Source organism: Manis javanica, chromosome 1 (genome assembly GCF_040802235.1).
Source record: "Manis javanica isolate MJ-LG chromosome 1, MJ_LKY, whole genome shotgun sequence".
Lineage (NCBI taxonomy): Eukaryota > Metazoa > Chordata > Mammalia > Pholidota > Manidae > Manis > Manis javanica.
The window spans coordinates 79,927,497-79,952,735 of record NC_133156.1 but is presented as its reverse complement, the minus strand read 5'-3'; the positions used below and the strand labels follow the sequence as shown (position 1 = coordinate 79,952,735).

Here is a 25,239-nt window from a genome sequence, read left to right as displayed (position 1 = left end):
CACTTTACCACAGCCTCCAGCCATGTAGCAAGCATGATGTCAGGTAGACCAAAGCTTTTGGCAATTGCTAAGCAGAAGCCTCACTGTAATAGGGCATCTGGGCTGGTGTCATGTTGAAGTTTCTTTTGTTTTTGTTTGTCTTTTCTGTGTCTCCAGAAGCTATCTTGTGACACCCTCTGTCACCTTTCTGCTACTCTCCATTCCAATTTAAAATGGGAGGATGAATCTTAATAGAACTGTTGATCATATGGTATCCCAAATTTAGAGATTTGGGGAACCAAAAGAGGTAAACTGAGTGGTTCAAATCACAGAGTGAAGCTAGGATGCTGGTTTTATTCCTTCTAATTGACCAGACCTTATTCATCTATAAAGCATCTGTAAATCCTAGGGTACCCTGGGAAGGTTAACCTTAAAACAAGATCTTACTTGATGTGAATGAAAGAGATGATTACTTAAAAATTCTTTGAAGGTTTCTGATCCTAAAAAAAAGATATTAAATTGAGTCAAAGCTGAAAATAACCTTAATAGAAAACTAGTTTATGATCTCATTTTATAAACAAAGAATTTATTATATCTTTATACAGAAGTTAAATTTCATTTCTGGACAAATCAAATTCTTTATAAAGACCCATGAACAAGTCATAAAAATGCCATTGTTAAATCTTTTGCTCTCATTAAACCATAATTATAGTTGTCATTTTGGAATAATGTTAAAAGATTGCATTTTGATAAAAACTATAAACTATAATTAGAATATAAAATAGAATAAATCTTCAAATCTCATATGTCATTTCATAAACTCTTTGTAATTGAAAATATTTTCAAATGGAAATATATTGTGTGAACAAAGAGAAAGTTGACTTTTAATGTGCTCTTCAGAAAATAAGAACCTTTAGGGAAAAAAAAACATTCTAAGCATGTTTTTCCTCAGGTTGGATTTGAATCTCCTGCCTTTCCACTCACGGACATTGCTGCTGGAACAAGCCACGTTGTGATTTCTAGGAAGGGCACGTATGGCTCACTCCTGGTTGCCTGGGCGGCTGGATACGCTCCTGGGTTAGGAATCCCTGAGTTCAGTGTTGTTGGCAACCTGACTCCAGAACTAGGTGAGTGGCAGCTTTTCTAGGATCTGCCCTAGGGGACGTGGAGATGTGTAATGGCCACTAACTTTCTTGGATCCCTTATACTGTGGACAGTGAGCTGTTTGTTTTCTCATGTGGTGCACCAGATTTCAACAGTCTGCTTGATGAGAATGAGAGATACTTTATTCAGTCAAATTAAAGACTTCATACCTCTCCTCATAACAGTGGTCACTAAGCAGACTGCTCTGTTGATACATTAGGAGTTTGTTAAAAAGAGTCTTAAAAACCCAGTTTGGCCTATGCAATAATAATAAAGGACACAACACAGCTATGTATCCATCAGCATGTTCACTTGAATGTTTCTGACAGTAGCACAACCGTACCTTTAAGTACTTTATTGTTTAATTATACCGTTAGTGCTCTGAGGGTCTGTGAGATGCAAATGGTAGATGGTTTGACATCTACTGTGTCGAGTAGACGGGGGTTGAAGGAAAGATTTGTGTTGTCCCGGAAACTTCCTCTTAAGTTTATTTGCCCGCCCATCCCCCCTTTTAAATATTTCACCTTTTGTAGACTGTCACAGAATTTTGAAAAATAATTTCACTGCATTTTTAAGAGTTGAATCCCCATTTAAAAACTTGGAAATGATTCGTTGCTTCCCTTTTCATGTCCCCTTCAGGGAGCCTTTCCTTTTCCCACAGAGAGCAGAGCAAAGGAGTCTTGCTGCGGATGTCTCCCAGCCCTGGTCGGCCGGAAGCTTTTGTTATCCACCTCTCAGGAGTGCAGAGCAGTGCCCCCGGTGGGGCTCAGCTTCGGTGAGACCAGCTCAACCAAAAAAGTCTCTGAGGAGTAATCTGGAATTTATCAGTTGAAACAGAAAAAGACACAAGGATCACTTTCCTTGTAACAGATGCAAAAACAGTTTTAGTGTCGAGCAACATATGGCCTGCATGCCAGAGATGCCGTGGAGGGAGGCTGACTTCAATAAAGTCACCACCCACTTTTTGTGTTGAAAAGCGTTCACTGCAACTTCTAACTCGAAACTCTTGCCCAGGGTAACCCCTCCAGTGAAGACAAAGTCACTGGTTATTAATAGGGGCTGTCTTCTGAGAAGCAACTGAGAAATACCTGATTTCCCCAGGGGACTAAGAGTAAGAATAGGCATTATAATAGGGTAATATATTTGCAGATAAATATATCCCAGCCAAAAACACCTTACTTTTCTCATACCTGGGATGGGCTTGATCAGAACAGCAGAGAACAGACCTTAGAGCTAGTGCTGGATTTAGTCCTTGCTCTGCCACTTACTTGCTGAGTGACTTTGGGAGCGCTACTCGATCTTTCTGTTCTTTAGTTTACTTATTTTTAAAATGGGGAAAATGTAGGGCAAAACCAGTGCATGCTTAAGTATGTTTATACATGTTTATGTGTGGGAAATACTGGTTGGCAGAACTGAATATAGCTTTTTATACATATGCCATTAAAAAAAATGTTTGGTGGCAGAATTCAAATGCCATTAACAACAATAATAGCTAGCAGTGTTATAATGTTCACCATAGGCCAGGTATTGCTTTAAGGTGTGTGTGTGTGTATGTGTATGTACACATAGGAAAAAGTTGAGGATAAATCAATCATAGATACACACACACATATACACACACACTCCATAGGAGAAAGCTAAGGATAAATCAATCACAGATGTTTCTTGCAATTCATGTATATATAAAAATTTTAGCAACATTTGCATGAGAGAATAATTCCATTATTGGTCAGGTGGAACAGGCAAGGTATTTTTTTTTTGCATGCAGTAGGGACAGCTATGTATGTTTGTTAGATAAGAAATCTGGCTGCTATCCAGAGCATCCTAAGACTTTTTGGTTCCCTGTGTACCGACCATACGAGGGAGCCTAATGGTTCAGATCCTTCTGAGAGCTGCTCTAGGATGACTAGAAAAAAGGACCAGAGACCTATGAGCTCTTCACTTTTCTAAAATTTGTTAGGTCTCATCACTCGTGATTAAAGCTCCCATCCTTAACATTTCTTGTGCTCTGGTATATTCATCAATAAGTAAGTAGGGTCATGTGGAATTCAAAAGGACATGTTTTTCAGATGCATTCATGAGCAGCATCTCAAATATCTGAAAGGTGAATCTCTGCAGTGATGTTCCTATTTTTCATCAGTTCTTTCATGACTTATTTTCTAGGCCAGGTTTTACCATTGCTGAAATTGAACCAATGGGAGTCTTTCAGTTTTCTCCTGGTTCAAGAATGATCATAGTGTCAGAGGATACACAGATGATCAGATTACATGTACAAAGGCTGTTTGGGTTCCACGGCGATCTTGCTGCAGTTTCCTATCAGACCACCGCAGGAAGTGCCCAGCCACTGGAGGACTTTGAGCCTGTTCAGAATGGGGAACTGCTTTTTCAAAAATTCCAAGCTGAGGTTGACTTTGAAATAATCATTATTAATGACAAGCTTCCTGAAACAGAAGAAATTTTTTACATTAATCTAACTTCAGTAGAAATGAAAGGATTTCAGAAGTTTGATGCTGATTGGAGTCCACGCCTGAATCTAGATTTCAGTGTGGCAGTGATCCGAATATTGGATGATGACAACCTGGCAGGAACGGTTGCTTCTTTCCCCCACACAACTGTGGCTCTAGCAGCTGACACAGCTCTCATGCCTGTGGAAACTGACTCCTCCACCATGTATCCTGACAGAACTGAGGTAACTGCTGTTCCACAGCCAACCGGAATGGTCATGAGTGTTGCTGAGGGAGCTGGTTTATCTACCGTCCCTGAGAAACTTGTCACCCTCCCTGGTATACCTGTCACGTCTGAGAAGCCTGATGTGGCCACTGTACCTGCAAACGTTCCCATTCATGGAACATTTAGTCTTGGGCCACCTGTTGTTTATGTTGACGAGGAGATGAGGAATGGCACGCCTAGCACTGTGGAAGTTCTCATCCGAAGAACTGATGGGTCTGCCGGTAATGTCAGTGTAACAGTTAAAATGTTTGGTGAAAAATCTGCTCAGAAGGAACCAGGTGCATTGCCCTTTCATGATATCTGTGGAATTTCCAACCTAACGTGGGCAATTGAAGAAGACGACTTTAAAGAGCAAACTCATATCCTTACATTCTTGGATGGGGAAAGAGAACGTAAAGTACTCATTCAGATTTTGGATGATGATGAGCCTGAGGGACAGGAGTTCTTCTGTGTGTTTCTCACAGAGCCGCAAGGGGGAGCCCAGATTGTGAAGGGAAAGGACAACACTGGGTTTGCAGCTTTTGCCGTGATCATTATTACAGGTATGTCTTGGAGTGACGGAGATAAAAATGTGCTTCTGTAATATAGAATTTGAAAGGAGATCATTCTATCTAAAATTTTATTTAAGAGGGTGAATGTCTTGAATGACACATAGTAATTCATTAATACATTGGACTCACTCATGAACTCATAAGGTTGTTCTAGGTGGCAGGCTAGAATTTAATGGACTGTAAATGTCATGTAGCTCAGATCCAGTTAATCTATAAATCTGTACTTTCACAATATAGGGAAAACCTTAAAAATACTTAAGTCCATGCTTTTCCTCTGGACAATACTTAATTTAATCATCTAAACACATGATTGCTTATCCTGTTTTGAAACCTCATTCTAACTACTTTCGGTAATCCCAAAATCATATCTCATTATCAGGAAATTATTTTCATCTGTTGGGAAATAGATGAAAGTTATTGCATTTTGTCCTACTTTTGAACCACTGCAGTTTACAGCTTTTGTGTTATTGGGAATATATATTGCAATAGCTTAAAAATGCAATGATTGAGTTCCTCAGGCACCTTGTAAAATCTTTTGGTGACAGTTTGTAGTCCTCCTCTGAAATCATACTGTACTTCTTAAAGTAGATTAGCTCAGCTTTTTAATATCTTACACCAGAGTATTGACAAAGCCATGTCGTAGTTCTTACCTTCTCTTTTATACAAACGTTTATGAGTTTTACACAGTGCTTGAGAGTTTCACATGCCACTATGATAAAACAGCCTTGTGGAAAGAAAGCTAAAATTCATTGAGTCTATATTTTTGACCCAGATCAGCCATTAATTAGGGGTGCCTTGATGAAATTATTTAACGTCTTTGCTTTTGTCTTTTATAAAAGAAACTTTTTAGTATAAGCATCTGTATGATCCACTCTTAGTATTAATTACTTCCTAGAATTTTCATTACATTTTAGCCATTCAGTGGTAATTCAGTCATAATTTTGTAATTGTGTAGTATCCTTTTATATCCATCATCATCCCATTTATGTTGGCCTACACATTTATACCAATCAGAATTTTCATTCATTCTTTTTATTCAATTCATTAAGTTATTGTAAACTAATTCTAGTCTCCAAATTATTTACCAATTTTGATTCATATTAGCTTAATGCCATCCACATTTTTCTATTAAAATTATTTTGACACTCAACAGCCTTTTCTCCATCCCATGACATAGATAATTTATTACAGCTATTTGAATGTGATCAGGGCTTATAGTAAAAATATTTAGCAGTAAGTTCAGCAGAGGCACAGACCATTGGAAATGATTGCCAAAGGCGCCTTGCTGCCCCAGTCATTACTCCATTACTTACTGGATCATGGGGCGATCTTATGGTCCTTATCAGAGTGGTGACAGGGGGTTCTTCAGGGTCTCAGGACAGCAGCTGCATACCACCTGGAATGGGTGTGCTGCTTGGCCAGTGTGGCACACCAGTGGCCTACCAGTCTGTCAGCCCTGAGCATAAATCTTCAAGCAAATGGTCACTCAGCTGTGCTCAGTGAGGTTCTCCCATGTTGAACCTTCCCTACATAAGGCATACTGATTATACACATACGGCAAATGATGACCTCCTCACCGTATCTACCTCTTAACGTCCCGTGATATAAGTTACTCGAAAACATCTCCCGGGCATTAGCACAGTCATATGCCCTGAGTTCCCTTATTCTCTCTGCAAATGTTCTTCTCACCTGGGTTTTACTTTTAACAGTGTTTCTCTTTTAACTGTATTATTAAGTTTGCTGATTGCTCTTATCTTTAATTTCTGCAGTCTTTTCACATTTAGATATTAGAACAAATGTTCAAAGTACATTGGGAAATATAGTTTAGTTTTGTTTTTGATCATTGGCACATTAGAAGTCTTAATTCTTAGTAGAAATTTGACATTGAAATTTATTATTGTAGATGCGGCAAGGGAAGCATTATTTGTTCATGAGAACCATGCTAGTTGCTCTCATACTTGAAAAGTAAAATTCTGCTTGTGAGAGACTTATCTATTTGGAGAGAGCAAATTCCTGCTCAAAGTGACATGAAAACCACTGCTACTGAAGAAAAAAGCAGACATCAGGTTCTGGTGCAGGGCTAAAGAGTGAGCATAGTGATTAATTGCTGAGGATAAGAATTAGCAATCTGGGAGAGACAAAACAAACTTGAGACAACAGGACAGAAGTGGTTCATCACACGCATGTGTCCCTATCAGTGGGGCCCCACACATATTCACACTTCAGACCTGCAAAATAAGGCTGATGACTATTTGTTCTCCCCCATCAGGACAGTTCAGTGGTTTTCTGTTTTCTTATCTTGTCAGAAGTTCTGTGTCCCTGAAACCTCCGGAGTAGCATTTCAGGGAAATAGGTACAAATGGGCTTTAAGGCTGTTTGCTTTGGGGTCATTGCTTTTAGGATCACATTGCAAAACTGGACCTTCAAGAAAGAAAAAGCAGCAAGAACTGTTTACTTATTTCTATAGTCCTGAGAATCAAGCTCACATGCTGACGAGGATTTGGAGTGACTCAGTGTATCTTGAGCCCTAGCCTGGTCCCTCTTTAAACACAATTTTGTAGTATGATGGTGCCTGTAACCCCAAGTGTTGCTCAGAGGAGTTTCTTTTGCTCAGAGGTACTTGGAAGTTCCTTAATGGTTCTTTTTTTCTCTGGGGCAAATAACTGAATACATGACCATTTATGTTATGGTCCTTTGGCCACCTCATTTAGAAGGTAAATCAGTTCAATGGTGTTCATTTTATTCAGTAATGTTTATTAAAAATTCACCATATGCTAGCAAATGTTCTGGTATTGAGGATACAGCAATAAATTCAATGAATGCTGCTCTGGTAGAACTTACATTCTATGAGGATATGCTGGCTTTAAACAGTAAACATACATAAAATGTCAAGGACTAGCAAATAGAGTCTCATCAGAGACAGATGAGTGTGTATGTCAGCATGGGAAGTAGAATTTGATGTTTTCTTTCTTCTTGTCATCATTTTGATCCTAGTCTGTATTTAGTAAAGATCCTTGAAAATTGTAGCTTCCCCAACTCACTTGTGAATTTCTTACTTTCATACCGTCTGAGCTGGAAAGGTTAATGAAGCATTGAACCTTTAAAGTCTTAAGTATAATGTAACCCTTCCCTTTGTCTTCTCAGGGAGTGATCTTCAGAATGGCATCATAGGGTTCCGTGAGGAGTCCCAGCATGGGCTGGAGCTGGCTGAAGGAGCGGATATGAGCAGATGGCATTTAACTGTCACAAGGCAGCCAAACAGGTGTGTTTATATATATGCGGGAAATGTAACATCCTGTGTGTCTATATAGTACCTAATTTGAATTCATGAAATGGTAAAGGCAGGATGAAATATTGATAGAAGGTAGTATTGGATTTGGTATGTTACTGCTCAGATGCTGTAGTTCTTTATTTGTTTAACACACTTGGTTAATGGGCATAGCTTGGGGCTACTTTGAACATTTTGTACTTCATAAAGGACCATATTATATCTGACATAATGTCAGATTGTGTAAGTCATCCCTTCAGATTCACTCTTCTCTGATCACTCTGCCTACAAAATCATTTCCTGTTAGGGAGACTTGGAGTACCAAAGTTTTTCTTGCAACCTAATATGATATAGTGCACATCCTCTGAATGCTCATCACATACATCCACTTTGTGTGCACACGTGTATGTGTGTATGTTACCTTTTTGGTTTTGGGCCTAAATAGTCTCCAAAAATATGGGTCATTGCTTGTCCTTTATTTTTATACTAATAACCATTTTTAGCAGTAGTGTTTCTCCCTTAGAAGATTTCTTGTTAAAAGACAGAGGAGGAACATTCACCTCAAGGTAGGGAGTCTCTGTTGTTGTTTATTTTTCTTATTTCTGGTATGTAATAGGTATAGGTGGCAGAAGAACAACTATTTGTTTTCACATTCCTGATACATTAGTAGCAGCATTTCATTGGTGATGTAAGTGCTGTGATTTGGGTGAGAAAGTGTGCTTGGGCTCAGGTGCAGTGAAAGACACAGGGTAACACACTCCATGACTGCATTTGCATAGGTCTTGCTTTGTTCCAGGGCATTCGAAGATGTCCAGATTTTCTGGCGAGTCACATTTAACAAAACAGCTACAGAGCTTGAGAAGAATGGTGTGAGTCTGATGGATCAACTTCTCTCTGTGTCGGGAAGCACAACCTGTGCAGTGGGTCAGACAGAGTGCTTTATCACCATTGAGCTCAAACCAGGGAAGGTAAGAAATGATGAGGCACAGTCCTGTTAGATTCTAATTTTAGTTCTTTAGAATTAGTGATTTCAAAGCCACTTTATTGAAACTTGTGCATTGGTTATATGGAGACTCTTCATGTCTTGTCTAGCCATAATGTCAAAATGTCTTTGCTGGGGAACAGACTTTAGACTTAGAATTTATTACATTATAAATTTTTGTAAATATGCTCTTCAGTTGTACACCTAAAACTGATGCGATGTTATATGTCAGTTATATCTCAATAATGATTTTAAGAGAGCTAAACAGTTTTTTTCCATTTCTGTTGTCATTTCCAAGTTTCTTCCTGGTGCTCATTGTGTGAATGATCCCTTGAGTCATTTTCTGCCAGATTAATATCTCTGATTACTCTGAATGTTGTGTTTTGCTTTTATCATATCCACAGATTTGATTATCATATATCCATAGATTTCATCCATAGAATGAAAGCACTCTCATTCTCTATTAACATATAGTTAGCAAGTTCAGTTTTGATCTACTGAAGAGGCATAGAGGCTAGGCTTGGTGAGCCTTTGGATAAATTTCTATTTGTTCATGTTATACATGGCATCCAGCAGACAGATAATTCACCCTTCTTCCCAAAGGAATCTGCATTTTTCAAATGGCATTGGTTACTGAAGACATAAAAGAGCTTTAGTCATTTAGTAATTGTAGCTTTTTTTAAATTATTATTCCATGATACTTTAATGCTTAAGGAACACTCAGTGTTATTTGTTCAGTGTATTACTTAATGTAGTAAACTTAAATATTTAAATATTAATACAAAAACTAGCCATAATGTTATGAATGTTAAAAAAATGTCATGGCTTCTTTGTACATGTCAAACACTGTGAACAGCAGAAAAATCATGCACAATTGCAATTATTTCAAAACATGTATTTACACTCATCCTAAATCACAAACTGAGATTTTCTTTTCTTTATTTATTTTTCACTTTCTGAGAAGTGCTGTAATAGTTATATTGATCTTTTCTAAGGTTACAGTGTTACATATTTTTAATACCTTCCTGGGTATAGCTCCAGGGGGAAGGGTGTTTGTTCCTGGCCCTGGGTGAGTTCCCTATGAATTTGGTGAAATGGAAGTAAGTCAAAGGAAAGGGCAGGTTGGGTGAAAGGCTTTTATTTCGTCAGCCACCAGACAGGCTCCCATCCACCTGTCCCCGCCCGCAGCAGAGTGGGCTTTGCTGCCCCTCCCGCCCCTTCTGAGAGGAGCTCCATTGGCAGGTCCTTGGTGACTGGCAAACGCCAGTCCAGTTAGGAACCAGGGACACAGGGGAGGAGAATGGCTGTTTTCTCTCCCCTCCTTGCCCCATATCGACAAGAGGCTCTGAAATATTCATTGGTATGTAAATGGACTAAGGCCAAGTGGGAGATTCTGGAAATTTGGTGGGAGATTCTGGAAATTCTACCATTTACCTCACACTGGGACTGTGATAATTTGACTGGTTCCACAGAGAAAGAATACTTGTCTCAGTTTCCCTAAGCATACATGCCCTTGGTTATCATTACTTCGTTCTTTGTTGGGGCTGTGGGTCCTGGATCTTGTCCAAAGCTGTTTCAAACAAAAATTGCTCATCACCTGGTTGAGATCCACTTTATAGCTTCACTTGAAAGTTTTTTAAGTTCATGCCTTACAGGGTGATTTTCCACAGAATTATTTGTTCTTTAAATTTTTCAGTGTGAATTTACATTAGTCATTGCCCTCAGTGAACATGGAGCTGCTCTATTAGAAGTATTAGAAATCTACGCCTGCCTTGTTAATATCTGATTATATTTGGTAGGGCAACTTAGGGGCTTCATCTCATTAGAGATGAGATAACAAATCTGTGTTCTTAGTGCATCTCTTTAGTCCTTCTGTCGCATTGGAACAAATACACAACTGCATAATCTTTCAAAAAATTGTGTGTGACTCCCAGTGCTCTTTGCGTCTGACTCACTTTCATCTTCATTTGATGTGTTTTACAGGTTCTAATAACTGATTCCTATTCTTGGTACAATTCTTACTTTCTCTAGGTAATTGTCTTAAACACAATTTTTTTACTAACCCCTCCCTACTTACATACAGAGAAAAGAATGCTTATCATTCCTTAGCAGATGAACACATGCTTAATAAAAGACATGAATGTCTTGATATGTTAGCACTCTCCTACACATATATATTAATAAATGTGTAAGTACACTAGTAGAGGCACACTTACTTTGCATTATAACTACTTTTTTATACAGTACAATAGCTTTTTCATTTAAGTACCATTATAGACTCAAATTCAACTGATTTTAATTACTTACTAAGTGATTTTCTTTTTGTGACTCAAATAGTCATGTCTGGGCCACTGAGGGTAAAAGCTGACCTTTTGTCTTTCATACTGCTTTAAAAATCTCTGGAAGCATATTTGCTATAGGACTTGATTTCTTGCTCCAGACAGTGTTAGAGATCTAAACCTAGGTGTTAGAGAGATGCATGAAAGTCAGTGGTTGGCTGAGTGCTGCTGCTGTGGGCCATGATAGTAGTGATACAGCTAGGAAGTAAGTTTTCAAAAATACTGAATTCCTAGTGTTTTTTCCTCCCTAATTTAACAAATCATTTTAGTGTATTTTATTTTTCTTGAGTGGGAGTTTCATCATGTACTAATACTTTCTATCATACATAAAAGAAGGAACTGAAATTTCAATATTCAGAACATTTGGTCTTGTTACTCTACTTGAAAACATTTAAATCCTCTTCCTGCATTTGTGTAAGGAGTTTTATACTTGTGTAAGGAGTTCATTCAGCACAACCCCACATTTCCTAGCTCTCCTTTAAGGGCAAATCACAGTATCACTTCCTCCATGATGCCTCCCATGTCCTCTAAATTTACAAAGACTTTTTCTGCACCTTTCTTATGGAAGTTACTGATTACATTCAGGATCAAAACTAATATATATTTTATTTTGATTATTGGACTTCCATCTGCTGGAAAATTAGAACATGGTTTTATTTATATTGACATTCTTCCCATCATCTTCCATAAGCATGTGCTGCACACATGAGTTATTGAAAATTCTGTTGTGCATTTTATCTCAAGATTTCTGGTGAATTAGAATCTTGGACAGGTCTCATTAGTCTTAAGACAGCTATCTTATACAGTATATATTAACTTCAAAATTGTAAGAAAAGTCTCTTGAGATCAGAGTGAGTTCATTCCTGTATTGCTCTTTGGATATATGTGTTTATCAGTCTTTTTCTGACTTGGCTCTTGTAAAGTGAGACTTGTTTGTATTTAGAGATGAAATTAATTTTTACAGAGTGGAAATATCTTACTGGTGACAGCAGCCAGGTACAGTAGGTAAAAATGCTGAAAGATAAAGAATTGAGTTTCAATGAAATTTGATCTCTACCTGCAGGGGAAAGGGTGGTCATAGAGAAGCTGAGAGGAAAAGAAATAGGCCCATTGAATGAAGATGGGAGAAGAGACTATTCCTCTGAGCTTGCCCTTCTTGTAGGATAATGTTAAGGGAATTCCTAGATAATAAACATGGCACAGGTAAGGGATAAGAGAATGTACTAGGCAGTCCAGAGGATGCTAACTCTGTCTGTCCTTTTTCCTAACTCAGGAAATGCTACTGAGCCCATATCCAAGTCATGTCAGTTAGGCAAGAGAAAGAATTTGGTGTCACTTCTTACTTCTCTTTCTAATGTAATGTTTGAATAATAGAGTTGAGTTTTCTTCTGCATCCTCAGAAGCAGCTAATTTTCAAGGCATTTGCTCTCGTCATCTTCCCACTGTAAAAAGGCAAAGTATAGGCAAGAGGAGTACACATTCCAGCCTCAGTAAGAGGAAACTTAAAAAGAGGGATGAAGATTATATTACTGGAAGAATGAAAAAAAATTGTTTTAAATACTGTGAGCTTCTAATACGCATTTTAGCATCTAACATTTTGTGACTAGAAGGAATGTTATTACTAATCCAGTTCCAATTCCTTCTATGTCTGATAAACTGCTACCTAGAGTTATGAATGAGACTGATCCTGCGGCCACGCTCTTCTCTAGTTGGCTTTGAGAGATTATTTGGAGGTCCCAGCAGAGCACACAGTTGTTCCTTGGCTTTTGATGTAAGAACTGTCTCTTTATTTTTTATCAGAGGAAGTGCTATAAGGATACTGGGCTTACTATGAGAGGTAAGATGGTGGTTAAGAGCTTGGACTCTGATGATAGAAGACCTGGGTTCAAATCTAAGCTCTTCTGCTTATTAGCTGGGTGCCACTGATCATTTGCTCACCCTCCTGAGCCTCCCGTATTTCATGGGGTGGATAGATTAAATGAGACAGCAAATGAGAAGTTCTTTGCCCAGTTCTTGGCAAGGAGTTGGCCCTTCCTAAGAGATGGTTGGTATTACCATCCATCTGTTGTTCAGAATGGATGGGAATGGAGCCCAAGGCAGTTCAGCGACTGGAGTAGTAGCTACATCAGCCTTAGTGGTAGGGAAGTTACAACACAGCAAACACAACACATTCATCCATAGAATTACAGCACTGATTAATAATAGTGGTTTCTTCTAAACCTGGTCCAGTCTTACGAACCTCAAAGTTTTTCTACTTAATCATATATCTAATGATTATCTCTACAGTTATTTAATATTTTCATTTTCAACATATGAAGAATTTAATTTTCCCTTGTCAATTACTTGGCTAAGATTAGAACTCATATGTTGAAGTCTAGTTCATTTCCCTTTTCCCTGCGGCTTTAACTTATGGTTCCATATTAACAAAATAGATAAAGGTAATAGTTAACTTACGAAGCATATTCTTAACCCAGAAAATCTGCTTAAACTGCACAGATTGTTTAAATATTTCTTGAAAATGTTTAAAAAGTACTTGAGTAAGATACTGTTTCATCATTACTTTGATAGTCTGCTTCTGAGCAGATTTGGGGCCCATGAAAAATAATTTTATATTAGTTTGGCAGAAGATCATCCTGGAATGTTTGTGACCTCACTAGGAGTAGAACTTACTGGCAATTACATTGAGACCTTTAGTGAGGTCTCCAGTCATATTTAAATCTAGAGAGGTTCAGATGTGATCTGTGAGTTTTATTTTCCCAATACAATTCAGGCATGTTGTTTGAACAGAGTATTCAGTTGTAAGACTGAGGAGTCCCTTTGTCTCTAGTCTAATTCTGTATTGGCACTCATCTATACATTGTTCAATTTTATATGGCTCCTTACTTAGATAATAACATATTCTTTCACTCTAAGTGGTTATAAGTAATGTTCTCATCATAATCACAATGAAAAGAAATATTTTACTGGAAAATACAAGATTCTGTTTTGGAATGTAATATGCCAGAATCCTTAGTTAAATTAAACTATTGTGAGTTCAAGCTCACTTGGCCATCAGGGAATAATAGCTATTGAATGTAGTTACCCATGCTTTCCTAATGCTTTACTTTATTGTATTTGCCAAATTTAGTTTCTCAAAAGTGGGAAGAGTATAGTTATCTCCACATTTCAATATTTATTGACAGTGCATCAGCAAAAATATAGCTATTTGCTATAGGAAAGCTAAACATATTTCTTCAGACAATAAAAGGGAATTAAGTTCATTTACTTTGTGGCTAAGACAGTACTTATTCTTGGATAATACTAAAGAGTATATTGTATTGTTTTATGATGTAATGATTCTCATTAAAATGATCACAAAACAAATGAGAAGGCCCTTGCTGATAGATAAAAATGATATATCAAATTAGAGATTCAGTGACACATGCAGTTGAAAAATGCATCAACTTAGCTTCTTTGAGTCATGCCAGGAAGCTAACAATACTCAGATTTTTAGGTTATTATGTAAGAGTGAGTAAGTAAAAACAGGTGACAGACAGTATGTTATAAAATTAAATTCAGGCTTTAGACAATAAATTATTTGAGCTTGTTGAGAAAGAATTGAAGTGAAACATGAGGGAACTATAGCCAGCGGACTAAACTTAGACTTATTGATACATAAAATTACAGAATTGACTGTTATCAATATTTGGTCATATTTATATATAAAACCCTTTAAATAAAACATTATAGGCAGCTTTCCCCTGTCCCCAGTGTCATTCTCCAACTCCACCTCCTGTCCTCTTCCCAGTCCAACTCCTCTTCCAAAGCCAACTACTGTCATTGTGGTTTTTTGCTTTTAAATATTTAAATAAATATGTACCATTAACAAAATATAGTGACTTTATGTAATTTTAACTCTACATTTATTGCATCATGCTATACATATTATGCAACTTGATTTTTTCTCTCCTGATCATTTTTCTGATCCATCCATGTTGAAAAGTACTGAAAAATACATTTGTTTTAACTAATAATTAGCATTTCATTGGATGAATATATGTTATTTATCCTTTGGTAGGTTTATTGAGGTACACATAAGTTGTTTCTTGACATTGATTTTGTAATAAGAAGCTCAACTAGCAAGAGTAAAGTTATTTCTTAAAACACCAAAAAAAATCAATCTCTTGGTAATCTAACATCAGAATTTAATTCTATAAATAAGAACAAAGCTGAACGTATCATGTTCCTGATTTCAAGCTATACTACAAATCTATAGTAATCAAAAATAGCATAGTACTGGCACAAAAATATACAAATAGATCAATGGTGAAAAAATTAACCCACTCTTATATGGTCAATTAACCTGTAACAGTGGAGGCAAGAATATACAGTGAGGAAAAGACAGTCTCTTCAATAAATGGTGCTGGGAAAACTGGAAAGACACACTCAAAAAAATGAAATTGGACCATTTTCTCACACCTTACACAAAAGTCAACTCAAAATGGATTCAAGATCTAAATATAAGACCTAAAACCATAAGACTACTGAAAGAAAACAGACAGTAAGCTCTTGAAGGTCAGCATTAACAGTTTTTTTCTAGATATGTTTTCTTAGGCAAAGAAAACAAAAGCAAAAATAAACAAGTGGTACTACATCAAACTAAAAGATTCTGCAAAGTGATAGAAACCATCAACAAAATGAAAAGGGAACCTGCTGCATGGAAGAATATATTTGCAAATGCTATATTTTTATTTATTTATTTATTTATTTAGATAATTATTTTTTATTGAAGGGTAGTTGACATACAGTATTACATTAGTTTCAGGTGTACAACACAGTGATTGAACATCTATATACATGATAATTCTAGGTACCAGCTATCACCATACCAAGTTGTCACAATATTTTGACTATATTCCTTATGCTATACATTACATCCTGGTTACTTACTTATTTTACAATTGGAAGTGTGTACTTTATTTATTTTTTTTTGTGAGGGCATCTCTCCTTTTTTTTTTTGATCAAATGGTTGTTGACAACAATAAAATTCTGTATAGGGGACTCAATGCTCAATGTATAATCATTAATCCACCCCAAGACTAATTTTCGTCAGTCTCCAATCTTCTGAAGCATAACGAACAAGTTCTTACATGGAGAACAAATTCTTACATAGTGAATAAGTTACATGGTGATTAGTACAAGGGCAGTCCTCACAGAAACTTTCGGTTTTGATCATGCATTATGAACTATAAACAGTCAGTTCAAATATGAATATTCGTTTGATTTTTATACTTGATTTATATGTGGATACCACATTTCTCTCTTTATTATTATTATTTTTAATAAAATGCTGAAGTGGTAGGTAGATGCAAGATAAAGGTAGAAAACATAGTTTAGTGTTGTAAGAGAGCAAATGTAGATGATCAGGTGTGTGCCTGTAGACTATGTGTTAATCCAAGATAGACAAGGGAAATAAAACATCCATGGATGCAGCAGATTTCTCTCAGAACGGGGGGGTGGGGAGGTTCTAAGCCTAACCTCTGTTGATCCCCAATTCCTTACCTATGGCCCCCCTGCGACTGTGCCTGTCTTAGGTTATTCCTCCCTTGAGGAATCTTACCCGTCTCTGGCTAACCAGTCATCTTCCGGGGCCATAAAGGGAAATGTAAAGTTGGTAAGTGAGAGAGAAGCCTTATTGTTTGAAAAGGTTAGTTTTTTACTTCTTTGCGTATTTATGCCCTGTGGCTTCTATGCCCAGCAGCAAATGCTATATCTTATAAGGGGTTAATATCCAAAATACATAAAGAACTCATACAACTCAACACCAAGAAAACCTACAAATAATCTGTTTGAAAAATGGGCAGAGCAGCTGAATAGACATTATTCCAAAGAAGACCTACAGACACATGACCTACAGATGGCCAACAGACACATGAAAGATGCTCAGCATCACCAGTCATCATGGAAATTGAAATCAAAACCACAATGAGATATCACCCCACACTAGTCAAAATGGCTAGTATCAAAAAGAAAAGAATTAAGTGTTGGCAAGGATGTGGAGAAATGGGAACCCTCTTGCACTGTTGGTGGTAATGTAAATTGGTCTGTCCTCTATGAAAAACAGTACAGAGGTGTGGGTAAAATTGTAGTATTTCCAGAATCTCTTGTCAGGCCTTAGTGCTTCTCCATATCAATAGGTGTTTCCAAGGGGTGGAGAAGAGTAGCCCGTCTCCATATCAATAGGTGACTACAAGGGTGGGGGGAGCCAGGGTATAATTGGACTACTCTCAAGAGGTTTGGTGGGGTCCCTGTTTGTAGCCAGGTCACAAGAAACATGGGTGAGCAAAAGTGGATGACTACTTGTAAGCAATAAATGGGTTTCTTTATTTCTTCCTTTGACTGATTTCAGTTTCAAAGGTCATCTGTCCCAGGCTGGGAACATATTTTACCTCTGGCGTTACAAGAGAGTTCCTCAGAAAATTAAAAATAGAAATACTGTATGGCCTAGTAGTTCTACTTATGGGTATTTACCAGAAGAAAACAAAATCACTAACTCAGAAAGGTATATGACCCCTATGTTTATTATACCATTATTAACAGTAGCCAAGATATGGAAGCAACCTACGTGTCCATTGATAGAGGAATGGATAATGAGGAGGTGGTACATACACACAATGGAATATTAATCAGCCATTAAAAAGGGCTAAGTGAAATAAGCCAATGGAGAAAGATTAGTGATTTCACTTGCATGTGAAATCTAAAAAAGCAAACAAAACAGAAATATGACTCAAATACAGAACAAATTGGTGGTTGCCATAGGTGAGGTAGGGTGGGGAGCAGGTGAAATGGTTGAAAGACATAAAGAGGTACAAACTTCCAATTATAAAATAAAGATGTTATGGTGATGAAAAGTACAGCCTAGAGAATATAGTCAATACTGTAGTAACTGTGTGGTGACAGTGACAACTATACTTATTGTGGTGAGCATGTCATAGTGACAGCATTGTTGAATCACTGTGTTGTACACCTATATGTCAACTATACTTTGACTAAAGTTTAATCTATAATTATTCATAATGTAAATATTCATATCTATAATTATGTATATGAAGAATGCTATTTTCTAATAGCAGAACTGTCTTGAAATAGAAATGTATTTGTAATCATCTTTTTTTCCTTTTTCTCATTGTCAGATTGCATCTCAAGTTAAAATACATTTTTATGTTGAACTGTATGAAGTAACTGCCGGAGCAGCAATAAACAATAGTGCCCGATTCGCACAGATCACATTCTTACACAGTGATGAACCTCAAAGCCTCGTGTATTTTTCTGTGGGTTCTCGGCTGCCAGTGGCTCATAAGAAAGCCACTTCAGTCACTCTGCAGGTGGCCCGGGATTCTGCAATAGGACAAATGATATCTGTTAACTTCAGTACCCAGGTAGGCATGGAATATAGATTAACAAACATTAAGGTTTTATTCTTTACTTGGAGCATGTGTAATGAAACAATAATCGATACATTGTTTTCTGATGTCACCATCATAATTCATGTTATGTTTATTACATTAAGGTTTATCCTTGAAACAGTTTTTTCACTTATATCATTGTTTTACAATGACAGTCTTTTGTTTTTCTTTATTTTGGAAAAGTTGATGATTGTACAATGCAAAGTGTCTTACATAAATCTGTTGGTAAAATCTCTAGAGAGTTAAAATTTCTTCAGAATGTAGTTGTAGTAGACCAGAAACAGAAAGTAAGAGTCTTTGTATGACTTAGATGAAAATCTCCTTCTGCATAACTTCAAACACTACCTGACCTCCCTGTTCCTTTTAACCCATGAGTTTATGAGGTCCCTGCTCTTCACATCCTTTCTGGTAGGTGACATCAGAGGGAAGAGAGGGAGCAGGTGAGTATCCAGGGACTCAGAAGAATAATGCTTGTAAAGCTGTGACAGTATCCTGGGGGTTGATCCAAAGAGCACTATACAATCTTCCCAGCATTACTTTTTTAAACTTTATTTTAGCAGCAAGACTCTTAATATGTTACAAATGTGTATATGCACTCTGCTTGAAGCACCGTTGTTGAGATGGGAACTTTCCTACCTTAACCCTCTCTTTGTTTTTCCCCTTGACTAGTACAATAAACCCAGTTTGTTATTCTGGACAGTTCTGCCATTTCCTCTGTTTCAAGATTCCAAACCTGGTCACTCTGTAGGTCTCAAGTTTTCAAAGTTGGTTTTTTTTTTCAAAGTGCTCTTTAGCATGTGCTTGATTATGTCATCACTGGGTAACTCAACCATGTAGAACATTCTGTGCATGACATTGACATATGTCCAGCCAGTTTGCTGTGTAGCAGTCCCTGTGTCAGGGACAGGAGGTTAGGAGGAGAGCTGTTCTGGAAGCTTGCCAGGCAGAAAAGCCTTTTCTTTATGACAGAGTTCACATCTTGGCAAACAAGAAGAAAAAAACTCTATCCTGTGAGACTCTAGGAATAAATTCCAGTCTAAATAGCCTTGAAATATATGAACACACAAAAAAGTATTTTGATTCATAATGGGAGAGATTTAGTATTTTTAAATTTTGGCTATATAAGACAGGATGCAAAATGAGAAGAAATACGTGCTTTCTTCATCTTCTTCACCCATAAGACATCTATCGTCATAAGCTCACTACTTTGTAGAGTACAAGAAGGAGACTGGAGAACAACAGATGATAAAGGGATTTGAGGCACATTTCAGACTAGTTCATACACTCTGATGAGAGGGGAATTGAAGTTGCCAAAATAAGAATTTGAATGCCAGTTATCTCTATTATACTCATTTATATTTTTCTAGATTCTTCATAAATGATTCCTTGCACAACACATGCTCTCACTAGCATGTAACTCATAGCATTTTTATATGACTATAAATACAGTAAGAAAGATCCCTGTGTTGATGAGGTGTTCTTTACCTTTACTGTATCAATGTAAATATCCTGGTTGTGATATATTATAACTATGCTAGATGTTGCCAACAAGGGGTACTGGCTAAAGGATGCAGGAGGTGAGGTCACTCTTTGTTACTTCTTTTAACTGCATGTGAATCTACAATTATCTCAAAATGAAAGTTTAATTTAAAAGATTAGAAATAGGGACTCTCTTGTCCCCTCCTGGCGTGAGCTGGAAGCTCTGTCCTTTCACTTTATCTCTAAATAAAAGCCTCCTCCTTGCTCTCCTAAAAAAAAAAAAAAAAAAGATTAGAAATAAAGGTTTTACCTCTCTGATATTTTTTTTAACTCCTGTTGCTTCCCTGCCCCTGCATTTCCCTCTATGAATGCCAGACATATTACTAGCAGACAAAGACATGTAATTCTATTTTCCAGTAGTAGGCAAGGATGAGAAAATAATTATGAACCAAGTTGCTATTCTGCTATAATGATACCAATTTTCATTCTACTTTAAATAAATTTTAATAATGTAGTAGAAGCAGTAGCTCTAGTATGCATACCCTTTCAGGCCAGCATTTCCTTGTACATAAATACTATAGTCTTAGTATAATTTCCCTTATAACTATGTATTTGTAATATAAAGATTTGAGACAATGGAAATATCATTTATTCCAGTTGACTTTAAGTTAAATAGGCCTATAGCTAAGCCATTTGAAAACCATTCCTAAATACTTTGATTATGTGTGTATGTGTGTGTGCTAACCCGGAGCACACAAGCTCAGGAAAGAACATGCCTTTCCTGCATTCTCACATTGCTTGTTGTACTCAGAGGCTATTTCTGTATTTTTTTGTCATTGCTTTTAAATTGCATAGTGCTTCTTGTTTGTGTTATATGTATTTTATAAACACAACATTTTGAAAAGTTCCATTTCCTTTAAAAATCTGCATTGTGAAATTAATCCTACTGGAAAATAGTGGGTGGAATGTATAGATGCAGTTTATAGTAAGTAATAAACTCACCAACACCTTTCTTAAGAACTCCACCTTTACCGGGATCATAGAATGAGCTGCTGTGAACCCTTCCCCATGCTGGCCTGTTTCTTCCTGGCAGAATAACATCTTAAAGATAACCTCTTTCCTCAATTTCATGTTGAATTATTTTCTTGCTTTTATTTATAGCTTTACCACCTACCATATACACCTGTTTAGGAAATTATGCAAATGAGCTGCTTCCAGTTGTATTGCTTTATGGTATGCTGCTTTGGCTTAACAATATGTTTTTGACAAACACCATGTCAATGTGTATAGGTCTCTCTCTTATGCTCTTACATAGTATTTAGTCCAGTGGATTCTGTATCCATTCTGAAGTCAATAGATAATTGTGTTGTTTCCTTCAGCAGAACATTCTTCACTCATTGCACATTCCATGCGACTCAAAACAGTTTATCTTCATTGAATTTTCACATATTGACACAGTTGATCACTTCCTCCTGGAAGCATACCCTTTTTCTTTGGGCTTCTGGAACACCACCCTTTACTATTTTTAACACTTCACTTTGGTAGCACCTTCCTTTTGCCTGTGTTGGTCTTCTGACCAATTTAGATCGAGGTCCACCAAGACTCACTCTCTCTCTATACCATCCCAACCTGTTTTCTTTAAATGTTATCTATAAAATGAAAACTCCTGAGTATTTATCACTAAGCCTCTTCACCCCTGATCCAGACTCATATATCTGATTGCTCCTTTTTGATATCCTTATCTGAATATCTAAAAGGAATCTCAGGCTTAATATGTATTATAAATAACTCCATTTTTCCCTTAGTAGTATTTCCCCCAGTTTCCACCATTCATCCAGGCAAATAGCTCAGTGTTATCCTTATTCTCCCCCTAACTTTGAATTAACTAGGAGATCCTACTGCCTGTACAGTCAAAATGCATTCCCACTGTGAGTACTTCTTACACCCCTACTCCAAGCTACTGTTGTTTTTTGCATGAACTAGTGCAGAAAACTCTCTCTTCTCCCTGCTTCTATGCTCATTCCCAGCTGCAGCCTGTCTATGCAAAAGAGCCAAAATACTCATGGAAATATGAAATGAAATGTGTTGCTCTGCTGCTGGAATCCTCCAGTGTCTTCCTGCCACACTTTGTATAATGGATGTATATGATCTGACCTCTACCTACCTCTCCAATGTCAGCAGCTTGTACTCTCATCCTTCTTCCAATCTTACTACCCTTCTGGTTCTTCCTCTAATATTCTAAGGTGGTTCCCTTGGTAATCGTGTTCCCTGTACCTAGAATATTTCCCCCCAGGTCCTTATGTGGCCAGTTCCCTTACATCACTAAGGTCTCTGCTCAAATACCATATCAAGAGCTTCTGTGACCAGCGTGATTTTAAATAATACCCTGACCTCCACCCTGCATTCCCTCACCTAGTTTTATTTTTATTCAGAGAATTCATCTTCAGGTGAAGTTTTATTATTCATTCTATAATTTTTGTCCTGTCTATGATTTCTGCTAGAATATGAATGTAGGTGTTCATTGTGCCACCAGGCAGTAATAGGAGTTCAGGATTTGTTGGCTCAGTAGTAAGTGTACATTTCTTTGGTTCTTCCTTGACTAAATCATAATGCTCCACTTTACAAATAACTTGTGATTACCACAATTTGAAGAAACTATGGTATATGCTCCAGACATTTATTCCTTTGAGTATTTTTATATCTAAGTATAAAAAAGAGATCAGTCTCTTCTTCTTCCTCCTTTCTCTCTTCTGCCTATTCTTTATTCCTCCAAACTCCATATCCCCCAAATTTCTTGGTGAGAACTAAAATGTAAATATTCCCTCTATTTCTCCATGCTTCCATTATGCAGCCTGTGTTATGTAAGCACAATTTTTAGCATGTTCACAATTGAAGGAATTCTGTGAGGCAATAGAGACATTTCTAATTTTCTTGTTTTATAGAAGTACAGTTGATCTACAAATTGTACTGGTTTCAGGTGTACAACAGTGATTCGACAGTTCTATACATTATGACAGGCTCACTATGATAAGTGTAGTTGCCATCTTTTGCTATACAAAGTTATTACAGTATTCCCTCTGGCTATATTCCACATGCTGTACTTTTTGTCTCTGTTACTTATTTATTTTATAATTGGAACTTTGTTCCTCTTTATCCCTGTTACCTATTTCACCCATCACCCCACCTCCCTCCTCTGTGGCAACCACCAGTTTCTTCTCTGTGTTCATGAGTCTCTTTCTGTTTTATTTGTAGATACCACATACAAGTAAAACCGTATGGTATTTGTCTTTGACAAATTTTGTTTTTAGGCCTCTGTCTTTTCTAATCACTGTATAATGTGTATTTATCTCACTAGTTTAAGAAAAAGTACAAAACCCCACATTTTGTAATACCCCAGGAGTAATGTTATGGCCCATCAGTTTATTTAGAAGAACTAGAATTTTAGAAATAAGAATTTGTTTAGGACAAGATCAGAGATGGTGTAGTTTCACAACTGTGGTGCTGTTTGATTCTAGGAGTTGAGGAGTGCCGAAAGAATTGGTCGTACTGTCGTATCTCCAGCTCTTTCTGGGAAGGATTTTGTGAGAACTGAAGGTACATTGGTCTTTGAACCTGGCCAGAGAAACACCTTATTGGATGTTATCCTAACGCCAGAGGCAGGATCTTTAAGTCCATTTCCTAAACGCTTCCAGATTATGCTTTTTGACCCAAAAGGTGGTGCCATGATTGATAAAGTGTATGGGACTGCCAACGTCACTCTCGTCTCCGACGCAGATTCGCAGGCCTTTTGGGGGCTTGCGGATCAGCTGCAGCAGCCCCTGGATGGGGACATTCTCAACAGAGTGCTCCACACCATCAGCACAAAAGTGGCCATGGAGAACACGGAGGAACAGCTTGGTGCTGTGATGCACTTAATAGACAAGGTAAGGAGCCCTCACAAGTGTGAGCAGTTGGTTTAATTTCATAAATTAAAAAACTAAGAACCACGTAACAGTTATAATGTCAGTTAGGAATTATGAGAAAGGAAAATTTCTGAACTTAACAACAGAATTGATCACATCTGACACCGTACTTTTGCTTGGATGTGGCTGATGCCTGTTTGGAAGCTTTAATCTCAAACTTGATTCTCCAGAAGCTGGATGAATATCTTTTGATATTGCATCTCAGTCTTTTGGATGAGATGACATAGTTCTTCTGGCTTAAATGCTATTGAACATGGCCCTCCTTGGCCCTTGCTCCCCCAGGTCACTGAGAACTTTCACAGGAGAGAACTCAGGGATGACCAGGTGATATCAGGCATTCAAACTGGTGTGGACTTTGACCAAACAGGTTTTACTTTAAACCAATTTATTAATTTACACTTCTGCAAATGATGAAATTAAGTGGAGATAAATGGTCCTAAGGATATAAATGAAATGTACTTAAAAGAATTATTACTAAAGACACTAACTCTTGTGGGGGCTGTTGAGGGCTTGTTATGATAATTCTTATAAATATATACAAATATACAAAATTTGAAATGCATACATGTGTTTATAAAAACTCGTACACAGTGATCTTTAAATACTTAAAATGTTTACAGTGGGGTTTTAGATTGTCATGCCTATTTTATTTCTTTTCATATCTCTTAAAATCCAATGTCTAAAGAGCAAAAAATTATAAAGTACACAGACAAGAAGAGGAGGCCTTGCCAAATAGCGGGTACAGCAAAGAGAAGTGCCTGCTGTTTTGTTCCGACAAAGTACTAGAGATGAGAATTTCCTCTGGGAAATATTCTAACTTAAAATTTCTAATGATGAAATGGCATAGGACCATAACGCGTTGATTTTGGCCAAGAAAAGGTAGATAATGTATAGTAACTACATTTTAGAAAAGAGAAGCCCATGTCAGATGATCTAGAGAAGATATAAGGACATTATGCCACTATTTTACCCCTCATTGTGTTATAGAAAGAGCTACATTTTTTGGTAAAAGAGTGACCCTTATTTAATTACAGTTGTCAAGTAGTGTATCTTGATTGTTTTGTGCATGATAGATTGCATCTATCATGAATAATGAAACTGAATTATGAAAGAAGCTCCTATGGAAAAATGTAATTTTCTTTGAGTAACTATTAGCAAACAGTAAAATTTTTTCTCATATATTAATCTATATGAAATAAGTAACCTGGGGATTATTAGAGGAAGAAAATATTTCCTCAGTGTTACAAAATATTACAAATTCAAATGGACAATTATTTTGAGTTCTTTAAAGAATTATATTCCAAACGAAGCTGCCTTTGCTCTGATTATTTTCAAATCATGTTATTGTTACTAAAATTTTT

General features: G+C 37.0%; 1 protein-coding gene across 1 annotated transcript in view; it reads left to right on the top strand.

Moving 5' to 3' along the window:
* Positions 1 to 25,239, top strand: part of ADGRV1 (adhesion G protein-coupled receptor V1) — a 577,341-nt gene that overhangs the window by 237,633 nt on the left and 314,469 nt on the right. Inside the window, exons 72-78 of the mRNA XM_037012118.2 lie at positions 932 to 1,106; positions 1,762 to 1,897; positions 3,286 to 4,394; positions 7,548 to 7,665; positions 8,468 to 8,639; positions 18,165 to 18,410; positions 23,432 to 23,839. Of these exons, the coding sequence (XP_036868013.2) occupies positions 932 to 1,106; positions 1,762 to 1,897; positions 3,286 to 4,394; positions 7,548 to 7,665; positions 8,468 to 8,639; positions 18,165 to 18,410; positions 23,432 to 23,839 (2,364 nt within the window). The remainder of the gene's footprint in view (positions 1 to 931; positions 1,107 to 1,761; positions 1,898 to 3,285; positions 4,395 to 7,547; positions 7,666 to 8,467; positions 8,640 to 18,164; positions 18,411 to 23,431; positions 23,840 to 25,239) is intronic.